Below are 18,914 nucleotides of genomic sequence, written 5' to 3' on the forward strand. Positions count from 1 at the left end.
TAACCTCTCGCCTCCAGCCAACCCTCCAATTCACCGTCGAACACTCCGCACACACAAACAGCCGAACGAAAACAAACATGGGCACACACAGTTACGCTATCTATGAGGCCCAGACGGACCCTCTCCCCTCAGGCGGCCATTAGCAGAGCGAAGGTGAGTTTCAGAGAAAGACGAGTACACGCCGTATGATACGACCTGTCAATCACGAGCACAGCCTCAGAGGGGTATGGGAAATTTTTTCTGCATTTAAATTTGACTATAATGTCATTGTGCTGGAGCTGCTTTAATAGAACCTCAGTTGTGGGCAGACGTGTCTGAGGGGTACAGATTCAGAAAAAGGGATCCGTTTAATCTCCTGGTGAATGAACCGAACGAAAATGAATGATTATGAAACTGATAACATGTAGCAGTATCTCGAATCAAAGCGAGTGTGTCCACACACGCTTGCGCTTCTGTCTTAACAGCTTCGTCTCTGACAGCCTGTCAGTGGCCTGCTGGCGTGGATATTATTGGACTGAAAAACAACTCTATCACACTCTGCCAGAGTCTGTTTCAAGAACAAACAAACGCTCAAATGCGGCAGCCGTCGGTTCTTACGACTATACTGTGAAGGGTCATGTGGGGTTTTGGTAGTGAGGGGTTTTTATGGCGCCTGTCAAAGTGCCCATTTGATTTAGTGCCCGGACTTGACGGGGACAACACATCAAACACTGATATAGAGAGATGAACCAAGAAGGAAGACAGAACGAACGAAACCGGGAGGGGAAGGGAGTGATTGTGCCATTAAAATGCCAGTGATGTCATCCAGCACTTCTTAAGAGCCAGCAGCGAACCGTGTCGAGTCAATGGACAAACAGTGTAACAACAGAGGTGGAATGTGGGAAGACATAACGAGATCAAGTGAGCGAGAAGGAATAAGCAAGGAGGGAAATCTAACCAAATGTAAAAAAAAAAAAAAAAACATAAAACAACAAGTAGTGGTAAAACACCCTCTGGGAGGTTTGAGAACCACTCTTATAAAAGTGAATGATAGCCCCGATAAACCAGCTCAGAGGCAAGTTTTTGAGTTTTATCAGCAAGTTTTACTGCATGGAATCTAATCTTTATTTGATAGATTTTCTGGGTTGGAAACAGAGAGAAACAAGAGCAAAAAGAAAAGGAGAATAAGGAAACAGGTGCACCAAACAGTTTTTTTCCAACGTCTAATCTCAACATCTTTTTAAACATATTAACATATATTTAACAATGCCTTTTTATAACATCTCATAGTCTGAACATCAAGTCCTGTCCAGTACAACTGGACTTTTAAAACACTGAGAAAGTCTTGGAATCAGCATTGTTTATAGAAATACTGTTGAGTTAGTCTTTTCACAACTCCGTATCAAGGCATCTCAAATAATGATGGTTAGTTGACAAATGTAAACAAATAAATGTAACAGCCGGTATTGGACGACTATGTAACATGTAAAATGCTAAAACAGGGTTTGGTGTCATTGTGTGGTTGCTATTGGACATTTTTGGTAGGTATTGAAATGCTTTGGGTGGCTTAGGTCAACACTAATCAGGCCAGATGGTTTGCCTTTGTTAAACAGAGAAGCTGGACAAAGAAAAAAAAAATCCTGCCTAACCCATAACCTGATTAGCTGAGAAAGTGCTTTAGCAGAGTGTATCACATAATGCTGGTCTGAATGAGAAATTATATTACATTGATAAAGAACCACTAAAATAAAGGATGAATCAGCCAAGGGGTGCCCAAAATTGGTCCTGGAGGACTGGTGTCCTATAGATGTTACGCTCCAACCCCAGTTAGACACACCTGAACCAGCTAATCAAGCTCTTACTAGACATACTAGAAACTTTCCGGCAGGTGTGTTGAGGCAAGTAGGATCTAAACTCTGCAGAACACCAGCCCTCTAGGAATGAGTTTGGGCACCCATGAATAAGCCCGACCTTGGTACCTCCAGGCCTGTGGGGGTAGTTTGAAAATGCATTTCTCTTAAATACCACAGTGTAAAAACCCATTCAAATAATCACACAACAGTCTCTGGCTGCATTCGAAATTGCATATCTTCCTGCTATATAGTGGGCTTAATCGCAGTTCTGACTTGAAATGTCCGTTGAGTGCCGCTATAACTCTAATGCTCTGTGACGTTTTAAAATAACGTACCATCTGCACTACACCTAAACCTACCCAATAGTATGAACAAAAGCAAATGTGACGTAAAAAAACGCAACCATAAGCCTGCCGTTTTAGCTTGTTTTTCAATCTCTCATCTTTCAGCTCTTTCAACGCGAGTCATGTTTTTCACAGGATTCGTACCCAAGGATTCCACATCCTCTAGTGTTCATTTCTGTTGGAAACTGCAGTAATATGTACTTATTAGTACGTATTTTGCATCAGATACGTTTTCATCGTGAGATCAGGTAGTGACATTCATACTACACACATTCAGCCGTGGCCTAATGGTTAGAGAGTCAGACTTGTAACCCAAAGGTTGCAGGTTCAAGTCTCAGGTCCGGCAGGGATTGTAGGTGGGGGGAGTGAATTACCCGTGCTCTCTCCACCCTCAATACCACGACTGAGGTGAGTCCCTTGAGCAAGGCACCGAACCCCCAACTGCTCCCTGGGCGCCGCAGCAATGGCTGCCCACTGCTCCGGGTGTGTGTTCACGGTGTGTGTGCACTTGGATGGGTTAAATGCAGAGCACAAATTCCTATTGTGGGTCACCATACTTGGCCTCACATCACCTCCTTTCCTTTCCTTTCTTTCATACTATATAGAACATACTTTTTTAGTGGTTATGAAGTAATTACTTATTCAAAATAAGTACCTACTCGAGAGTATGCGATTTCGAATGCAGCCATTGTGAATGGTTGTGAATCTGAAAAAAATCTGGAAAATATATAGTATGCAGACTTGTGTGTCCAGAATTAAAGGGATAGTTCACCAAAAAATGAAAATTCTGTCATTAATTACTCACCCTCACGTCGTTCCAAACCCATTCATCTTCGGAACACAAAGAAAACAAAAATGACATTTTTTGTTGAAGACTAACAAGAGAAGAAATTGTTGAATAAAGTCATTATTTTGGTTTTCTTTACACACAAAATGTATTCTCGTAGCTTCATAACATTGCGGTTGAACCACTGATGTCACATGGACTATTTTAAAGATGTCCTTATTACCTTTCTGGGCCTTGAACGTTGTAGTTGCGTTGCTGTCTATGCAGGGTCAGAAAGCTCTTGGATTTCATCAAAAATATCTTAATTTGCGTTCTGAAGATAAACAAAGGTCTTACAGGTTTGGAACAACCTGACCGAATTTTCATTTTTGGGTGAACTATCCCTTAAACAAGTATCTGTTATTTGTAGACATAACTCAAAAACAAAGCACAATAAAGTTCTGCTCATAGATATCCAATTTACTTGCTAATGAGTGTCTTGAATAAAACTCAATGTCTTTCAAAAACATACAGGACAAGCAACGCAGTCTGATTCTCAAAAAAAATGACCATAAATGTGCAGAAAAAGATACACACTGTCTTTGTAACTGGTGGTATTTTATAAAAATAAATTACTGACATTAAAAATATGAAAACAGAAAATCTCACCATATTGTTTGACGTTTAGTATTTTATTTATTACATAGTTAGGACTAATTATTGGATTGAATTTATGTCACCGTTGAAAAGTCCATAATTTGGCAACAGACTGATAAGGACAGCAAATGCAATAAAAATCACATTTCTTTCTTCAGAAGCACTGTCTGAAAGAAGTCAATGGAGCAGTTAAGGGGAAATCAGAACCACAATTGTTATATTCCTTAGAGCAGCGGTTCCCAATTCCAGTCCTTGCGCCCCACCGCTCTGCACATTTTGTGTGTTTCACGCATCGCTTCCGACGTTTGTCCTATTCCAACGTTACTGCCCTTCGAAGTGGACATCACAGGATATCCTGCCATTATTCATTAGTTCGAAACGAGCGTATGTGTTCCATTTGAAGGTCATTAAAGCGTGCGAGACGTAAATTTAAAATGCATTTATTTACAGATGCACTTATGTCACACTTCTCTAGTAAGTTTCATCTGTGTGTGAAGGCGCTACATGCGGTGGCGTAGCGCAAATATGTGAATGCAGGTTTCGAAGTATAGTAAACAGATTTCCCCCGCTTAGGGAGCAGGGAGCAATGAACACTTTGCAGGGACCATGTCAATCGGATCGCAGTTCCTGCACGGACCTCACTTCTAATGAGCTGGTTATCTGAATCAGGTGTGTTAACTAAGAGAGACATGCAAAATGTGCAGAGCGGTGGGGCGCGAGGACTGGAATTGAGAACCGCTGCCTTAGAGTTCCCAACGCTAGTTACCATTGAGGGTTACACCAGCAGGGGAGGTTGGACAAAATTGTGTTTGTTTTTCCTTCATTAAGATTATTCTCATTTGCTCAATCTACAAACAAATTAACACTGCTGAACGTAATGAAATGGGAAGAACAAAAACATTTAAAAAAAGGGAAAAATCCCATAACAAAATAATAAAGGTGCCATTTCTGGTAGTTAGTCATTTGTGGTAATGACGCCAAGAAATTCACGAATCAACATGGACCAAGATAAGTCTGAACCATAAAGCTCAGGTCACTCCAACCAGTAATGTACTGTCTCTTCTTCCATCTTGTGATGATGTGATGTCTCGTCCAGTGAAATAACTCAGGTGAACTGTGGACCTGAAGCCTCAAGCTGGCACAGGGTGATAATGTCAAAGATGGCTTGGAGACTTCGCCCGAAATGTGATAATGAGAGTCGAGACGAGATTGTAACCAAGCAACGGATATGTGTAACACTCAAGAGGAATTTGTGATCGAGTTAATGTAGATGCACACTTCCACTGGCTGTCCTAGTCCTACTGTCTTCGGCCTTTTAAACACACAGCTGGAGTCCATCTGCAGGGGTTAATGCATGAAAACACAAACCGCTGTAATATGGATGTGCTTGTTAAGTGTGTATAAGTTTGGCATTGTGTGTCCAGGGTGAGCGAGCAGTTTATCATGGTGTACATATGACTTCAAAAGGCCAGGGCAGAGAGCGAGAAGCCCTCAAATCATCATGAGTGAAAGGACTCCCTCGCAGCGCTGAGGGGTTTTTCTCTGACCGCTTAACTTTGACCTCCAACCTCTTGGAAATCTCAGAAGAAAAGTCTGCATCTGAACAGCTGATCATCCGTCTACACCTCCTCCACATGCGATTCCCGCTGCTCGCATAAAAAATGTTTGAAAAGCCTCAAAAACAAACAACCGGGTGCTGAGGAGTTGCGATAGGAAGCTGATGAAGTGGAAGGAATGAAAAACTGTTTCTTTGATGCTCAATAAATAAATCAGATGGAGGTCCGAGTTCAGAAGAGACAAACATTTACAATCAGATGAACTGAGAGAAACAAAACAAAGAGGGGCGAATTCACTAAACAGTTGCACTACTTTTGCGCCAAGTACACTCTGCGTCTCATTCACTAGCCACCCACAATCCAGTTTAACAAGCACTTTGTTTGATGGAATAGTATTTTGTTTTTAGCTCTGTGAATTATACAATTTTTCTTTTCTTTTCAGCACAAAAATGCCTCATTCTCTCCAAATTAGCCTTGTTTTACAATGCCCAAAACATTCAAGCAGCCAAAAAAGCTTGATTCTACACCAAAATTTTAGATTTTAGATCCAGTGTCTTCGCCAGATCCTGTCAGAAGACATCAGTTTTGTCTGGACGCTCAATGGAATCAAAAACATTTTTTTTTGGCATTTCAAAGAGTCGGTCAGTTGTCTAAATCTTAGCGATACTGTACAGTTCCAGTAAAGTACGCCAGATTGTGCTAGTTTGCAATTGATCAAGATGGGGAACTGACCCAGTTTAACAAGCAGTTTGTGCGATGGAATAGTATTTTTAAAAGATTCTGTGAATTGTTACATTATTATTTCCTTTTCAGCACAAAAACGCCTCATTCTCTCCAAATTAGCCTAGTTTTTGAATGCCCAAAACATTCAAAAAGCCATAAAAGCTTGATTTCACACCTAAATTTTAGATTTTGGATCCAGTGTCTTCGCCAGATCCTGTCAAAAGACATCAGTTTTGTCTGGTATCCAAAACCATCTAAAAAGACGCAATTAGCATTTTGCTAATATTTAAAAGAGATGTTTGTGTAAAGTTTCTAGTGAATGATGAAGAAAATCTTTTAAACTGAAGCCTACCTTGACGTTCAGTGGAATCGAAAACATTTTTGGCATTTCAAAGAGTCGGAATTTGACCCAGTTCAACAAGCAGTTTGTGCGATGGAATAGTATTTTTAAAAGATTCAGTGAATTGTTAAACTATTATTTCCTTTTCAGCACAAAAATACCTAATTCTCTGCAAATCTGCCTTATTTTGGAATGAGCAAAACATTCAAACAGCCAAAAAAGCTTGATTCTTCACCAAAAAATTTTGATTTAGATCCGCCTGTCAGAAGACATCGGTTTTGTCTTATGTCCAAAACTGTCTAAAAAACACAATTAGAATTGTGATAATATTCAGAAGAGATGTTTGAGTAAAGTTTCTAGTTAATGAGGAAGAAACGCCTTTAAAAGGAAGCACATTTTTGGCATTTTAGAGTCAGTCTGAATCTAAAGCGATACTGTAGTCTCAGTAAAGTACGCCAGATTGTGCAAGTCTGCTCAATTTAACAAGATGGGGAATTGACCCGTTGTTAAAAACCTGAAATTCTGCGGATTCTGCGTCATGATTGGTCAGACCGCCTGTCAATTGTGGCGTGGAGAATGTGTTTAGATCTTTTGAGCGTTTTTATTGTTACCGGATTTCCTTTAACGAATGGACCGCATGTGCAAATAAACAGCGCAATCAGCCAGTGCACTTTCTTAGTGAATTTCCCCCCAGAGTGTAAAAATGCAAGAAGTACTTATATCATTTATACAGTTATTCTTTTTTTAAAGTATAAACCACTCTCTACTGTTTGGTTTTGAGGATAAGCACAATAACTCAACTTCAACCATCGGAACGGATGTATAAACTCATCTCCAACAAGCGTGATGTACATTCACTTGCACCGAAGTACATGTGAAATCCGTGATCTGCCCGTTTCACGTCGCACACAGACACACACACACACACACGTGTAAATAAACGCAAACACGCTGCTATGACATAAAAGCTGGATTTTCTAGAACTCAACTTCAGGTCCAAGTTCTAGTATCACTTATAGGCTCTTACATAGAGTCACTTGGACACACAGCGCATGTGTGTGAGGTACCATAAATTCAGGATGGGCTGTCTACGTGTTCGTTGATCTCATACTTTGTAGTAAATGTTGGCTGGACTCTGAGGGGGCATCTCTTGAACGATGTAGACGGGGTGTCCGTAATCACCGCTGACTTTTTCATAATGGGGGCAGTATGCTGAATCAGAGGTCCGCAGGGGGATGATGATATCACTAGGCTCTGAGCCATTATTGTTGCCCCCACTGCCCCCGGTAGCTGCCCCACAGGAGCTGCCTCGTTTTGGGGTAAGAGAAGAGAGCGTAAGAGCAGGGTGGTGAGTTTCTGAGTGCTTGGCTTTCCGTCGCCGGTAGCACACTACAGCGATGACTACAGCGATCAGGAGAATGAAGGCTCCTCCGGCTCCGCCGGCAATTAGGGCGATGTTCGAGGCAGACACGGCACCGCTGTCTCCCCTCTCACCGGCCTCTTCTCCGTCGCCCGCTTTAGAGCCACTTTCTGTCTCTGAAACAGAAAAGGTTGATAAATCAACGACCCGGCATCTTCTGAAGCTCACTTGCTTTTTGGCTTTATCTTCTATGACAAACATCCTGATTTAGATTAGATTCGATTTAATCCATAACTAGCTTTGATTTCAGCCGACTTGAGTTCAAATACGCCTCATGTTTGGCTTCAATGCTGCTGGATCCTCAAATGTTTACCTTATGGAGATCACCCAGTGCAGTCGAAGCCTCTGAGAAATGACAAAAATCAATTCAAAGAACACTAGACAGTGCGTTAAAGGAATTTTTCACTCAAAAATGAAAACTGTGTCATTAATTAGTCACCCTCACGTTGTTCCAAACCCGTAAGACCTTTGTTCAACTTTGGAGCACAGATTAAGATATTTTTGCTGAAATCCGAGTGCTTTCTGATCCTGCGCAGACAGCAATGCAACTGACACGTTCAAAGTCCAGAAAGGTAGTAAATACATTGTTAAAACAGTCCATGTGACATCTGTAATGTTAATAAGCTATGATAATACGTTTTGTGTGCAAAGAAAACAAAAATAACTATTATATTCAACAATTTAATGCATTGTGGTGCTCTCACGAATGCACGTTGAAGACTATCAGGGAAGAGAAGAAATTGTTGAATCTAAAAGGATTAGAAAGCTCTCAGATTTAATCAAAAATCTTAATTTCTACTCCGAAGATGAACGAAGATCTTAGGGGTTTGGAACAACATGAGATTGAGAGATTAATGACAGAATATACATTTTTGGGTGAATTATCCCTTTAACATGACAACAGATGCATATGGACTCAAGGTTACTACGTATAACGTAATGATTTAGATTTAAGTATTTTTATTAAGCATTAAAATATTAATTATTAGGGGCCAAGCGCCGAAGGTGCAAAGGCACCTATTGTATCCGTTGGCGTTCTTCTTATTAGGTTTGTTTGTGGGAAAGAATGAAATTTGGCATACAGTTAGAGGACTGTCTCATCATTAACCACAGCAAATTCAGTGTGTCTAACTTAAACTCTCTAGCGCCTCCACTTGTCCAAGGTTTCATTCATGTTTATGCTAAAGGTGCGTTCACACCGGACGCGAATGAAGCGGCAAGCGCGAGTGATTTACATGTTAAGTCAATGCAAAGACGCGAATAGCCATCCTGCGGCGCGAAACGCGCGAATAGCAAAAATCTGAACTTCGGCGGAATTCCGCGCCGCGGTGACCAATCAGGAGCTTGCTCTAGTAGTGACGGAGGCAGAAATCCGAAACAACAATGGCGGACAAAATCACCGTTGCTGTCTGTGGTTCCTCGGAGCTGTACGATACATCTTTGGACTTTAGTAGAAACAGGAATAAAAGGGATCTTGCTAGGAATAAAGTGAGTGAAGAGGTCGGACAATCTGGTTAGTTTTAAAAAACGCTCTTTACTCAATTTAACCTACATATACATACATATTGAGACTACAAGCAAGCTAAAGCTGGCAAATTGAGCTCATTCACCTATTTTACAACTACTTTCCCGCTGACGAGTGGCAGAAGCCCCTCCCTTGACGCGAATTCGCGTCTGTTGTGAAGAAAATGTCACGCGCGAATGACGCAAATTTTACCGCGCGAATGGCGCGAGTAAACTCAAATGTTCAAGCGTTCAACTACGCGCGAATAGCGCGTTTTTTCCGTGCAAGTCGCGTCCGGTGTGAACGCACCATAATAATTTTGAACTATAAGGTCTAGAAGTAAAATTCTTTTTTCCTCTGAATCCTTGGCTGATGCCGAGTCAAATGAACCCCAAAATGTAAAAATCATAAGGTGTAGTTTTTTTTGCTATTTTTAATAGTTCGAAAAAACTATAATTTTTTTAATAGTTTCGAACTCATCCTAGACAGCTTGTCTTATTTTCACCAAAATTGTCTCAGATCATCTTTAGACCATGCTGGCAATTTATGGAATTCAAGTTGATTAGTCAAACTGTTTTCAAATAACGCATAAACAAATTATACAAAGAGCACCCAAAAATGGACTATCTCAGAAACAGTTTGGCATATTGAGACCAAACTGTGGTGCGTGTTATAACAAAATCACAAAACTGGTCTCCTTAGATTTGTTAGAGCCAAGGTTATTATAGTTAACTAAAACGAACAAAAAAACTAAAACTAGAATTGAAAAAGCATTTTCGTTAACTGAAATAAAAATAAAAACGAGAGTTTAAAAAAAAAACGAAAACTGACTGAAACTGTTTTGGGTGTATACAAAACTTACTTTAACTAATATTAGAGCAAAAACGTCCTTCGTTTTCGTCTTTGTAATTACATTGTGGCGATATGGATCCAAATCTATACCGGCTTTTGCACCTTGCCCACTAATTAAAACGGAAGTCTGGGAGTGAGCGGAAGGGAAAAAAACGTGAAGGAAACGGTACCTGAAAGAAACTGTGACCAAAGGTGTTGGATTGTAAATTTATTTTCTCTTTTTTTATTTTTGTGTTGTGATGTTTGAAAACGGTGAACTTTAAGACAGTTTCCAGTTGAGTTAAAAACGAAACAGACACTTTTTGTCTTTTTTAGTAGGAGGACATTTCTTTTTTTATGGTTTCACTTTCTATTGGACTTCTTGAATTGAGCAAGTGAAAAGCCTTTTTCTCAATGAATTAATGTTCTTTTTTATTATTAATGCTGTGAAAACAGAAAAAAGAGAAAGAAATATATTGTTTTCCACTTCATTCTTTCCTTCTGATTTTTTTTATTTTTTGACTTGGCAAAATTTGGAATCTTTGCCTTGTCTGGTGTCCGAACAGCACCATTAAGTACAGCCCTAAGTTGATTAAATTTACCTTTGGGGGCCGCCACTATTACAACATAAGCCTTTTGGGTTGAAATAAAAATCTATTTACTTCACACTGTCTGTTTTATGCCAGGTGTTTTACCCGTACGGCACCACGTAGTCTGTGATGTCACGTGTCCATAGTCTGTCCGCGAATCAAGCACCTGAAAAATATCCTAATTTACAAAAAAAAAAAAAAAAAAACACAACTAAAACTAACACTGTAACTAATAAAAACTAAATTAAAACTAAGCAATTTCAGAGTATAAAAACTAATAAAAACTAGTAAATCTGCCTCTAAAAACTAATTAAAACTAACTGAATTTGAAAACAAAAAGTCAAAACTAAATAAAAACTAAAACTAATGAAAAATCCAAAACTATTATAACCTTGGTTAGAGCATGCCAAGTCGAACCACACCAAATTTTGTGTGTCCGCAATTTTAAATTTTGCCATAAAATGCAACATAAAATGCCACATTTTATGAATGCAACACCGTATTGTTACAAAACTTGCTTGTGTCTTTGGCATCATGCCTGATGGTACGCAAAAAGTTTTATTGCAGCACCACCTTGTAGTCAAAAGTTATAAAGAAATTTGCAAAAATGCTAATAACTTTTGAATGTATTAGCCTATTGTAATGAAACCGGTCTCAATACATAGAAACCTTCTGTCTGCCATTTTGATTTATGTTTAAAACCTACTCCTCCTAGAGTGGTGGTCCAATTTTCACCAAATTTGACTTCTTCAGACCACGCTGGCAAAAAGTTATGGATTTTGTGTTGGTATACAAAATGTTTAACGCATCAACACATTTGCTGGAATGATGCCAAACTGTGTCTGAGAATGTCTTTCTGCTAAGCTTTGACATACCAAACTTTGCATGTGCCATTGACACCTCACACCAACCACGCCACATCAATTTGGTAACAGGCTACCTATTGGTCAAAATGAATAAACCACTCATTAACCATTAATAATAAAATTTCCAAAAATGCTAATAACTTTTTAATTGCATTAGGCTATGGTAATTAAACTGGTTTTAAAATATTCCTTGGGTCATTCTAAGTACATCCTGTCTGTCATTTTGATTTATGTTATAATGCTACTTTTTCAAACTTGTCCTAGAACGTTGATCAGATTTTCACTGATTTTGGTGAAAATCTGACCAACGTTCTAGGACAAGTTTGAAAAAGCAGCATTATAACATAAATCAAAATGTGCTGACAAAAAGTTATGTATTTCATGTCAATAGACAAAACTGTATTCGTACAGTGTCATAACATGACTCTGAGGCTGTATCTCTGCAAAGCTTTGACATACTGACACTAAACTTTATTTGTGCCATTATCACCTCACACTGACCACACCACGTCAATTTTGATAAATTGTTCAATCATATTAACAGTGACCGTATGTGATTTTCCAGCCATTTTGTCTAAAATAAACAAATACGTCTTTAATTGATGCCAGCCATGATGGCATTACTTATCTCGTCATCTTTGTGTTTGGCTCCTTAATTGCTGCTTGCAGCTATATTTAAATTTGTTTTAGTTTTAGTACATTTAGTTTTAGTAAGTTTACATTTTTCATGTAATATTTATATTTTATTTCAGCTTTTTGTTTTTTGTTTTTGATAACAGTTTTGCATATTTATAAGAGTTAAACAGCAGTACAAACCTGCTTTAGTCGTCATAAGACTTTTAAAACTAAAAAAATAAACAAATAATGCTGAGAAGCATCAGGCATTGCTCAACTCTTTCCCTCAGACACTAAAATTAAACAGTGTAAAAAATTTTGCAACTGCAAAACAGGGACCCAGGTTTGAGTCTGACCTGGGTTATATACCCAACCCAACCCAACCCATTCCCTTTCCCTCCACTTTCCTGTCAACTGTCCTTTACTTCGGACAAAGGAAAAAAGCAATAAAAATAAACACAAAAATAAATATTTAATGAAGCAACCATTATTTAGTTTACGATTGGCTGTCTGTTGCTAAACATTTTTTGCTGTTTCACTCTGTACACCGCTGATGCAGCAAATTCTGGGTTAGTACCTCTTCTAGGGCAAGGTTTCATAATTTAGGCGCAAAGCGTGCCTCTTTTCGAAATTACTATTAAGTGAAACGTTGCTTAACGCAGGATTAAAAGTGGCCTTAATCCTAGGTTAAAAAAACAGATGTTAACCCAGGGTTAATCTCATAAGTAAATGTGTCCTGCATTATTTCTGGATTTTACCTGGGATTCGGTTGCTGGGACGGCCTGGATCAGGTTTAGGCTTTGGGGGAAGGCCATATGCAGCTATGAAAGCAAAAAAAAAAAAGATGGAAAAACACTCAGCATGTTTTGAATTATAAACAGGAGTGTGTGTGTGCTTGTATTGACACAACATTTATTAAATTTTGACTCTCCCCCAGTGCTCACGCTGATTAATTGACATGTTTTTGGAGGTGATGATGATACTCACTCTGCCCCACTTTGAGAACCAGCTTCATCCCTCGTGTCACGCAAACGCCTCCTCTCATGCTGTCGATCCCTTCTTTTGTACCGTCAGAGGTAGCTTTGGGGAGGTTGGGGAAAAAAAACAATATTAGTGTCAAGGTTCTTTCAGCATTTCCATTGGTGTGCAATGACGGCTGACTGGAACCCTGTGACTTAGCAATGAAACACTGGTTTATGATTCCTCATTACTTAACAGCAATGTGCAGCCACTCACTCAAGTGAAGGGAAAACAAGCATAACTGTGTAACTGGCGCTTTCTGTAAATATAGAACACGTTGGTGTCCCATTCATTTTTTAAATTAATCATCAGAGGCACAAATCCATGTTTTTGTTGTGACTATGAGACATGCTACATTTCATTGATATTGCGTTAGTTTGCCAAACAATTATCAAACAATTAAAATGATACAAGTTTTGATATCTGTTGAATTAACAATTTTACTTACTGTAGCAAGTCAAGTCAGGTTTATTTGTAAAGTGCTTTAAACATGACACATTGTTTCAAAGTGGCTTTTCAGACTAGAGTACTATCTTGAATGTATCATTACTGTGATAGAAAATTAGCTTGTGGTACAACATTTTGGACACACTCAATATCTCCATAGTTCTTATTAAAATGTCATTTTAAAATGAACATATCATGAAAATCTGACTTTTCCCATGGTTAAGTGCTATAATCAGGTCTCAGTTGCATCTACCAACCCAGAAAACTTAAAAAAAGGACAACCCAGTATCTTCGTTTTGGAAAGCCTTTCTCTGCAAGCATGTGAGAAAACAGCCGCTCAGATTTCGCTCCCTCTGTGACGTAGTAAGGAGATCTTAATATAATATTACCACCCATGGTGCTGCCATTTTGTTTTTGAAAGTGACAATGGTGTTCCAGTTCTAACGCCATGGCAAAAGTTCAAGCAAACCATGCTAACTGTTAAGTCAGCATTTTTGTGTATTTGAATCTTTTCCAACAATGACTGTATGGTTTTGAGATCCATCTTTTCACACTAGGGACAACTCATATGCAACTATTACAGAAGGTGCAAACGCTCACTGATGCTTTAGAAGGAAAACGATGCATTAAGAGCCGGGGTGAAAACTTTTGAACGGACTGAGGATGTGTACATTTTTCTTATTTTGCCTAAATAAAATATATGTTTTTTATTTAGTACTGCCCTTCGAAGGCTACAGAAGATACTTACATGTTCCCCAGATGTTTAATTTACCCTGATCTTCAAATTCCACAAGTTTTCTTTTTGGCTCTTAATGCATCGGTTTTCCTACTGAAGCATCAGTGAGCGTTTTAACCTTCTGTAATAGTTGCATACGAGTCCCTCAGTTGTCCTTAGTGTGAAAAGATTGATCTCAAAATCATACAGTCCTTGTTGGAAAGGGTTCAAATACACAAAAATGCTGAAAAACCAAAGAATCTGGGGAACTAAAGGATTTTTCTGAAGAACAGCAGGCAGTTTAACTGTTCAGGACAAACAAGGGACTCATGAACAACTATCACAAAAAAAAAAAAATAATAATAATAAAAAACAGCTGTTAATCATTCAGGTAACAGTACAGTATTAAAAATCTGGTGTGTGTAAACTTTTGAACAGGGTCATTATTATAAATCCAACTATTATTTTCTCTTGTGGATTATATGTAAACATCTTTTATGTGAAATATCTCATTCAGGTCAGCACTAAATAAAAAAACAACATGCATTTTGTATGATCCCTCTTATTTTGGTAAAATAATTAACATTTTGCAGATTCCACATGATGAATGTAAACTTTTGATTTCAACTGTATATTGTATGTTGTAAAAAGGGGCATAATAGGTCCTCTTTAAAACTTTTAAAAACTAAATTTATCTGGGTTCAACGTTTCACACACAATCCTGATACCACACAGTTTTCCGTCATTACAAATGCATCATTCCCTAAAATTGTGAAACCCAAAATACTTAATTTGGTTCATTTCTACAGCATTAGAGGAAATAAATAAACTCAATCCACTTTCTCAATTTTGAGTGCATTCATTAAGCTCAACCTAAACAACTCTGTTTTTGATGTTTATTTAATGTCTGTTTGTACAAAACAAAATCGCACAAATCGGAGAAGTCCCATTTTTGTAACATGGTTGGAAACTTCACAAACCTTCTAAAAGGAACAGAAAATAAACAGCTCATTTTACATTTAGTTTGACCTCTATTTTTTAAAAGCTCAGCAATGCTTTCGCTGACCATTTGTTGAAAAAATTACTTCGTGTAATAAATGTCATGCCCTTTTTCCGCTGAGTTGTTCACTTTCTAATTAATTTAAGTTAATGTCAGTTTACATTTATATGCGTTTAATTCAGCTGTTATCACTCGTTGCAAAATGTATGTAAACACTATTGTTGTCAATTAATTAAAAATGTTAACTGCATGAAATGCTGATAAATGAATCAAATTAATTAAAATAAATAAATACATTTTATGACAATCACACAAGGTTGCTTTAGAAATCCATATGTTTATTTCCAAGTATGCCATTGCAACTGAGGTGGTCGTCCATACAGGATGTGTTCCTGTATGCCAGCGTACTTGGTGGGTTTCTAGCATTGCTTCTTGCCTATTTAGTACTTGCCGCTCTCCAGGCTGCTTTGTATATAGGAAACTGTCTCTCAGGAATAACAGAGAGTCGACCGCAACTATGTTGCCTTTTAACCATGTATACAATCATCCCTCAGCGCGCACACACAGTCTCTGAAACACACAGTCATTGCATCTTCCAGCCTTCACATTACTAAATATTTCATAGGTGAGGCGCCTCTCTGAAAAACTTGGTACTTTATCCATGTAAGTCTGAATAACTTAGCATCCAGGCACTGAATACCGCATTCAAACAATGTTTCGAGCTCCATCCCCACGGTACAAAGAGCTTCATCTTCAAACTTATTTTCTTTTCCAAATATAAAGGCAGCTCATGAGGGCGATATTGAATTCTTCATTGCAGAAACACTTTGTATTCGATCCATTCAATATTTTATTGAACCTCTGAATGACACACCGTAGCTAATCTGCAGCGCTCGGAAACCACGGCGCTCGTCTACAAAGACTTTCCCCATCCAAAATATCTCATGATTATTGCGTTCTTAGGAAAACATTACGGCAGACGGCCGAGGAGCACATGCCAACGGAGGGGTGCCAGTAAACATTCAATAGCTTTTCAGCTTGAGGGCAACAGTTTTATTTTAGGTGAAGCTTGATACCAAGACTGAAGTGGGCTTCGTATTTGCTGCTTGGCTGATGAATTTTGAAGTTTATGTTTACAGCACTTCTGTGCTATGATGTTTGCCACAGATTTTCTGAATTCAATACAAATTAGGCTCTATCGACAGCATCTGTGACATGCTTTTAATTACCACCGAAAATCATTTAGACCCCAGTTTGTAACAAAAAAATGCACTTACAATGTAAGTCCAAGGTGCATATAATAACTCTTACATTCTAACTTCTCTACAAAAAATGTTTTATTAGAGCTATAAAGTGTCTAAATTATCCCTTTAAGTTCAGAGACTTTTGTACACGGTTGATGAACCTCAAAACATTTTTAAAATGAGGTTGCATTTATGTGCTCAGTTTTGTGAACTATTATTATAATTTAAGAGAACTGTTTTCTATTTCAATATATTTAAAAAGAAATGTATTCCTTTAGTCCTCAGTGTCACATGATCCTTCAGAAATCATTCTAATATGCTGATTTACATCTCACAAAACATTTCTCTTAATATTGTGTAGTATGTCAGGATTTTGATGAATAGAAATTTATTTAGAACAGCATTTATTATCATTTAAAATACACTATTTTGAAATACACTACCAGTCAAAAGTATTTGAACAGTAAGATTTGTAATGTTTTTTAAAGAAGTCTCTTCTGCTCGACAAGCCTGTATTTATTTGATCCAAAGTACAGTAAAAAAGTAACGTTTTGAAATATTTTTACTATTTAAAATAACTGTTTTCTATTTGAATTTAATTTATTCCCGTGATGGCAAATCTGAAATTTTAGCATCATTACTCCAGTCTTCAGTGTCAATGATCCTTCAGAAATCATTCTAAAAACATTTATTATTATTATTATTATTATTAATATTTAAAACAGCTGAGTACATTTTTTCAGAATTCTTTAATGAATAGAAAGATCCACAGATCATTGTTCTGAAATCAAAAGCTTTTGTAACATTAAACAGCATACTATTCAAAAGCTTGGAATCAGTATAATTTTTGGGGGGGAGGAAAGAAATTATATTTAAATTGATTTATAATGTTACAAAAGATTTCTATTTTAGATAAATGCTGTTCTTCTGAACTTTTATTCATCAAAGAAACCTGAAAAAAACAAATACATAACTGCATAATAATAAATGCTTTTTGAGCCGCAAATCAGAACATTATAATGATTTCTGAAGGATCATGCGACTGGAGTAATAATGCTAAATATTCAGTAAAAATATTTTACTGGGTTTTATTTACTGTACTTTGGATCAAATAAATGCAGGCTTGGTGAGCAGAAGAGACTTCTTTAAAAAAACATTAATAATCCTAAAAACTTTTGACTGGTAGTGTATTTCAAATAAATACTGTTCAAATCAATTTAAATGCTGTTATAAATAAATTTCTATTCATCCAAAAAATCCTGAGACAAGTATATTAAGCAGTACTGTTTTCAACATTTATAATTAAGAGAAATGTTTTTGCTGTACTTTGGATCAAATAAATGCAGGCTTGGTGAGCAGAAGAGACTTCTGTTCAAATACTTTTGACTGGTAGTGTAGAAATCTTTTGTAACATTAGAAATGTATTTACTGTCACTTTTAAATAATTTAATGCATTGTGATTAACAGAAACATTAAATATAAAAAAAGCTTTCTGACCTTAAACAGACAATGCTACTAAGTTACATTTAACATATAAATGATCAAATCTTGAGCATGTACTTTTAAAAGAGTGTATTTTAATTAGACTGTTTGTTGTTTTATTTTAATCTATTCTGGTAGAATACTTGCCCCACAGACTTCCATTATAAGTGCACCACTGTAAACACAAGTATTTTCTGTGGCAATCGATAGCATGACACAGGTGCCGTCCATGGAGCTCAACTTAAATAAAACCCAGAAAAAACATCATAAAAATTTATGAATTTCGCAATTCACCTCAAAAAGGTCAAAAACATTACAACAAATTTATGTTAAAACCGAGAACAATGAAAACCACTGGATTTCATCCAAAGAGCCTCAAATATTACATTTACCCAAAACTGACTTAAATAAAAACGAATCTTTAGAGAATACGCACAACATATAAAAGATTCAACCCCTCACATGTAAACACACACAGCAATACACACAAACACACACACTCATGGACCGAATCCAAAAACATGACCTTTTTAGTGCTCACGGCAGTCATTAGTCAACACACTGGAGGTGCAGAAAAAAAATGATTCATCACCTAATGGCTCTCATTGTGTTCTTCACCTCCCTCGCTCTCTCATTTCTCCCTCTAGGGATGCAGAGATGTTGGGGAAAAAGTGTAAAAGCTGAACTTGATCAGCAGAGAGAGGAACAGAGAGTTACCTAGGGTTGTCATCATACCAAAATGTCAGTAGGTTGAATTTCATGATTCCCATTGCCAATTTTGAAACCACATCAAAAACAAATATGCTAATGAACAAAACACTTTACTCAGAAAGCAATAAATAAATAATTAAAATAAACAAACACCAAGAAATTATTTGGGGACAAATAAATTAAAGAACAAAGATACAAATAACAAGCAATAGAACAAAAACAGAACCAAGATAGAAATTAATAAGTATTTG

General features: G+C 37.4%; 1 protein-coding gene across 1 annotated transcript in view; it reads right to left on the reverse strand.

Annotated features, from left to right (window-relative positions):
- Positions 1-1,125: 1,125 nt before the first annotated feature.
- The window catches only part of efnb3a (ephrin-B3a), a 68,678-nt gene continuing 50,889 nt past the window's right edge, over positions 1,126-18,914 (reverse strand). The window contains exons 3-5 of the mRNA XM_073829895.1: positions 13,032-13,124; positions 12,803-12,865; positions 1,126-7,754 (exon numbers count right to left, since the gene is read on the reverse strand). Of these exons, the coding sequence (XP_073685996.1) occupies positions 7,324-7,754; positions 12,803-12,865; positions 13,032-13,124 (587 nt within the window). The 3' untranslated portion in view covers positions 1,126-7,323. The remainder of the gene's footprint in view (positions 7,755-12,802; positions 12,866-13,031; positions 13,125-18,914) is intronic.

The sequence above is a fragment of the Garra rufa genome, chromosome 23 (assembly GCF_049309525.1).
Source record: "Garra rufa chromosome 23, GarRuf1.0, whole genome shotgun sequence".
NCBI lineage: Eukaryota > Metazoa > Chordata > Actinopteri > Cypriniformes > Cyprinidae > Garra > Garra rufa.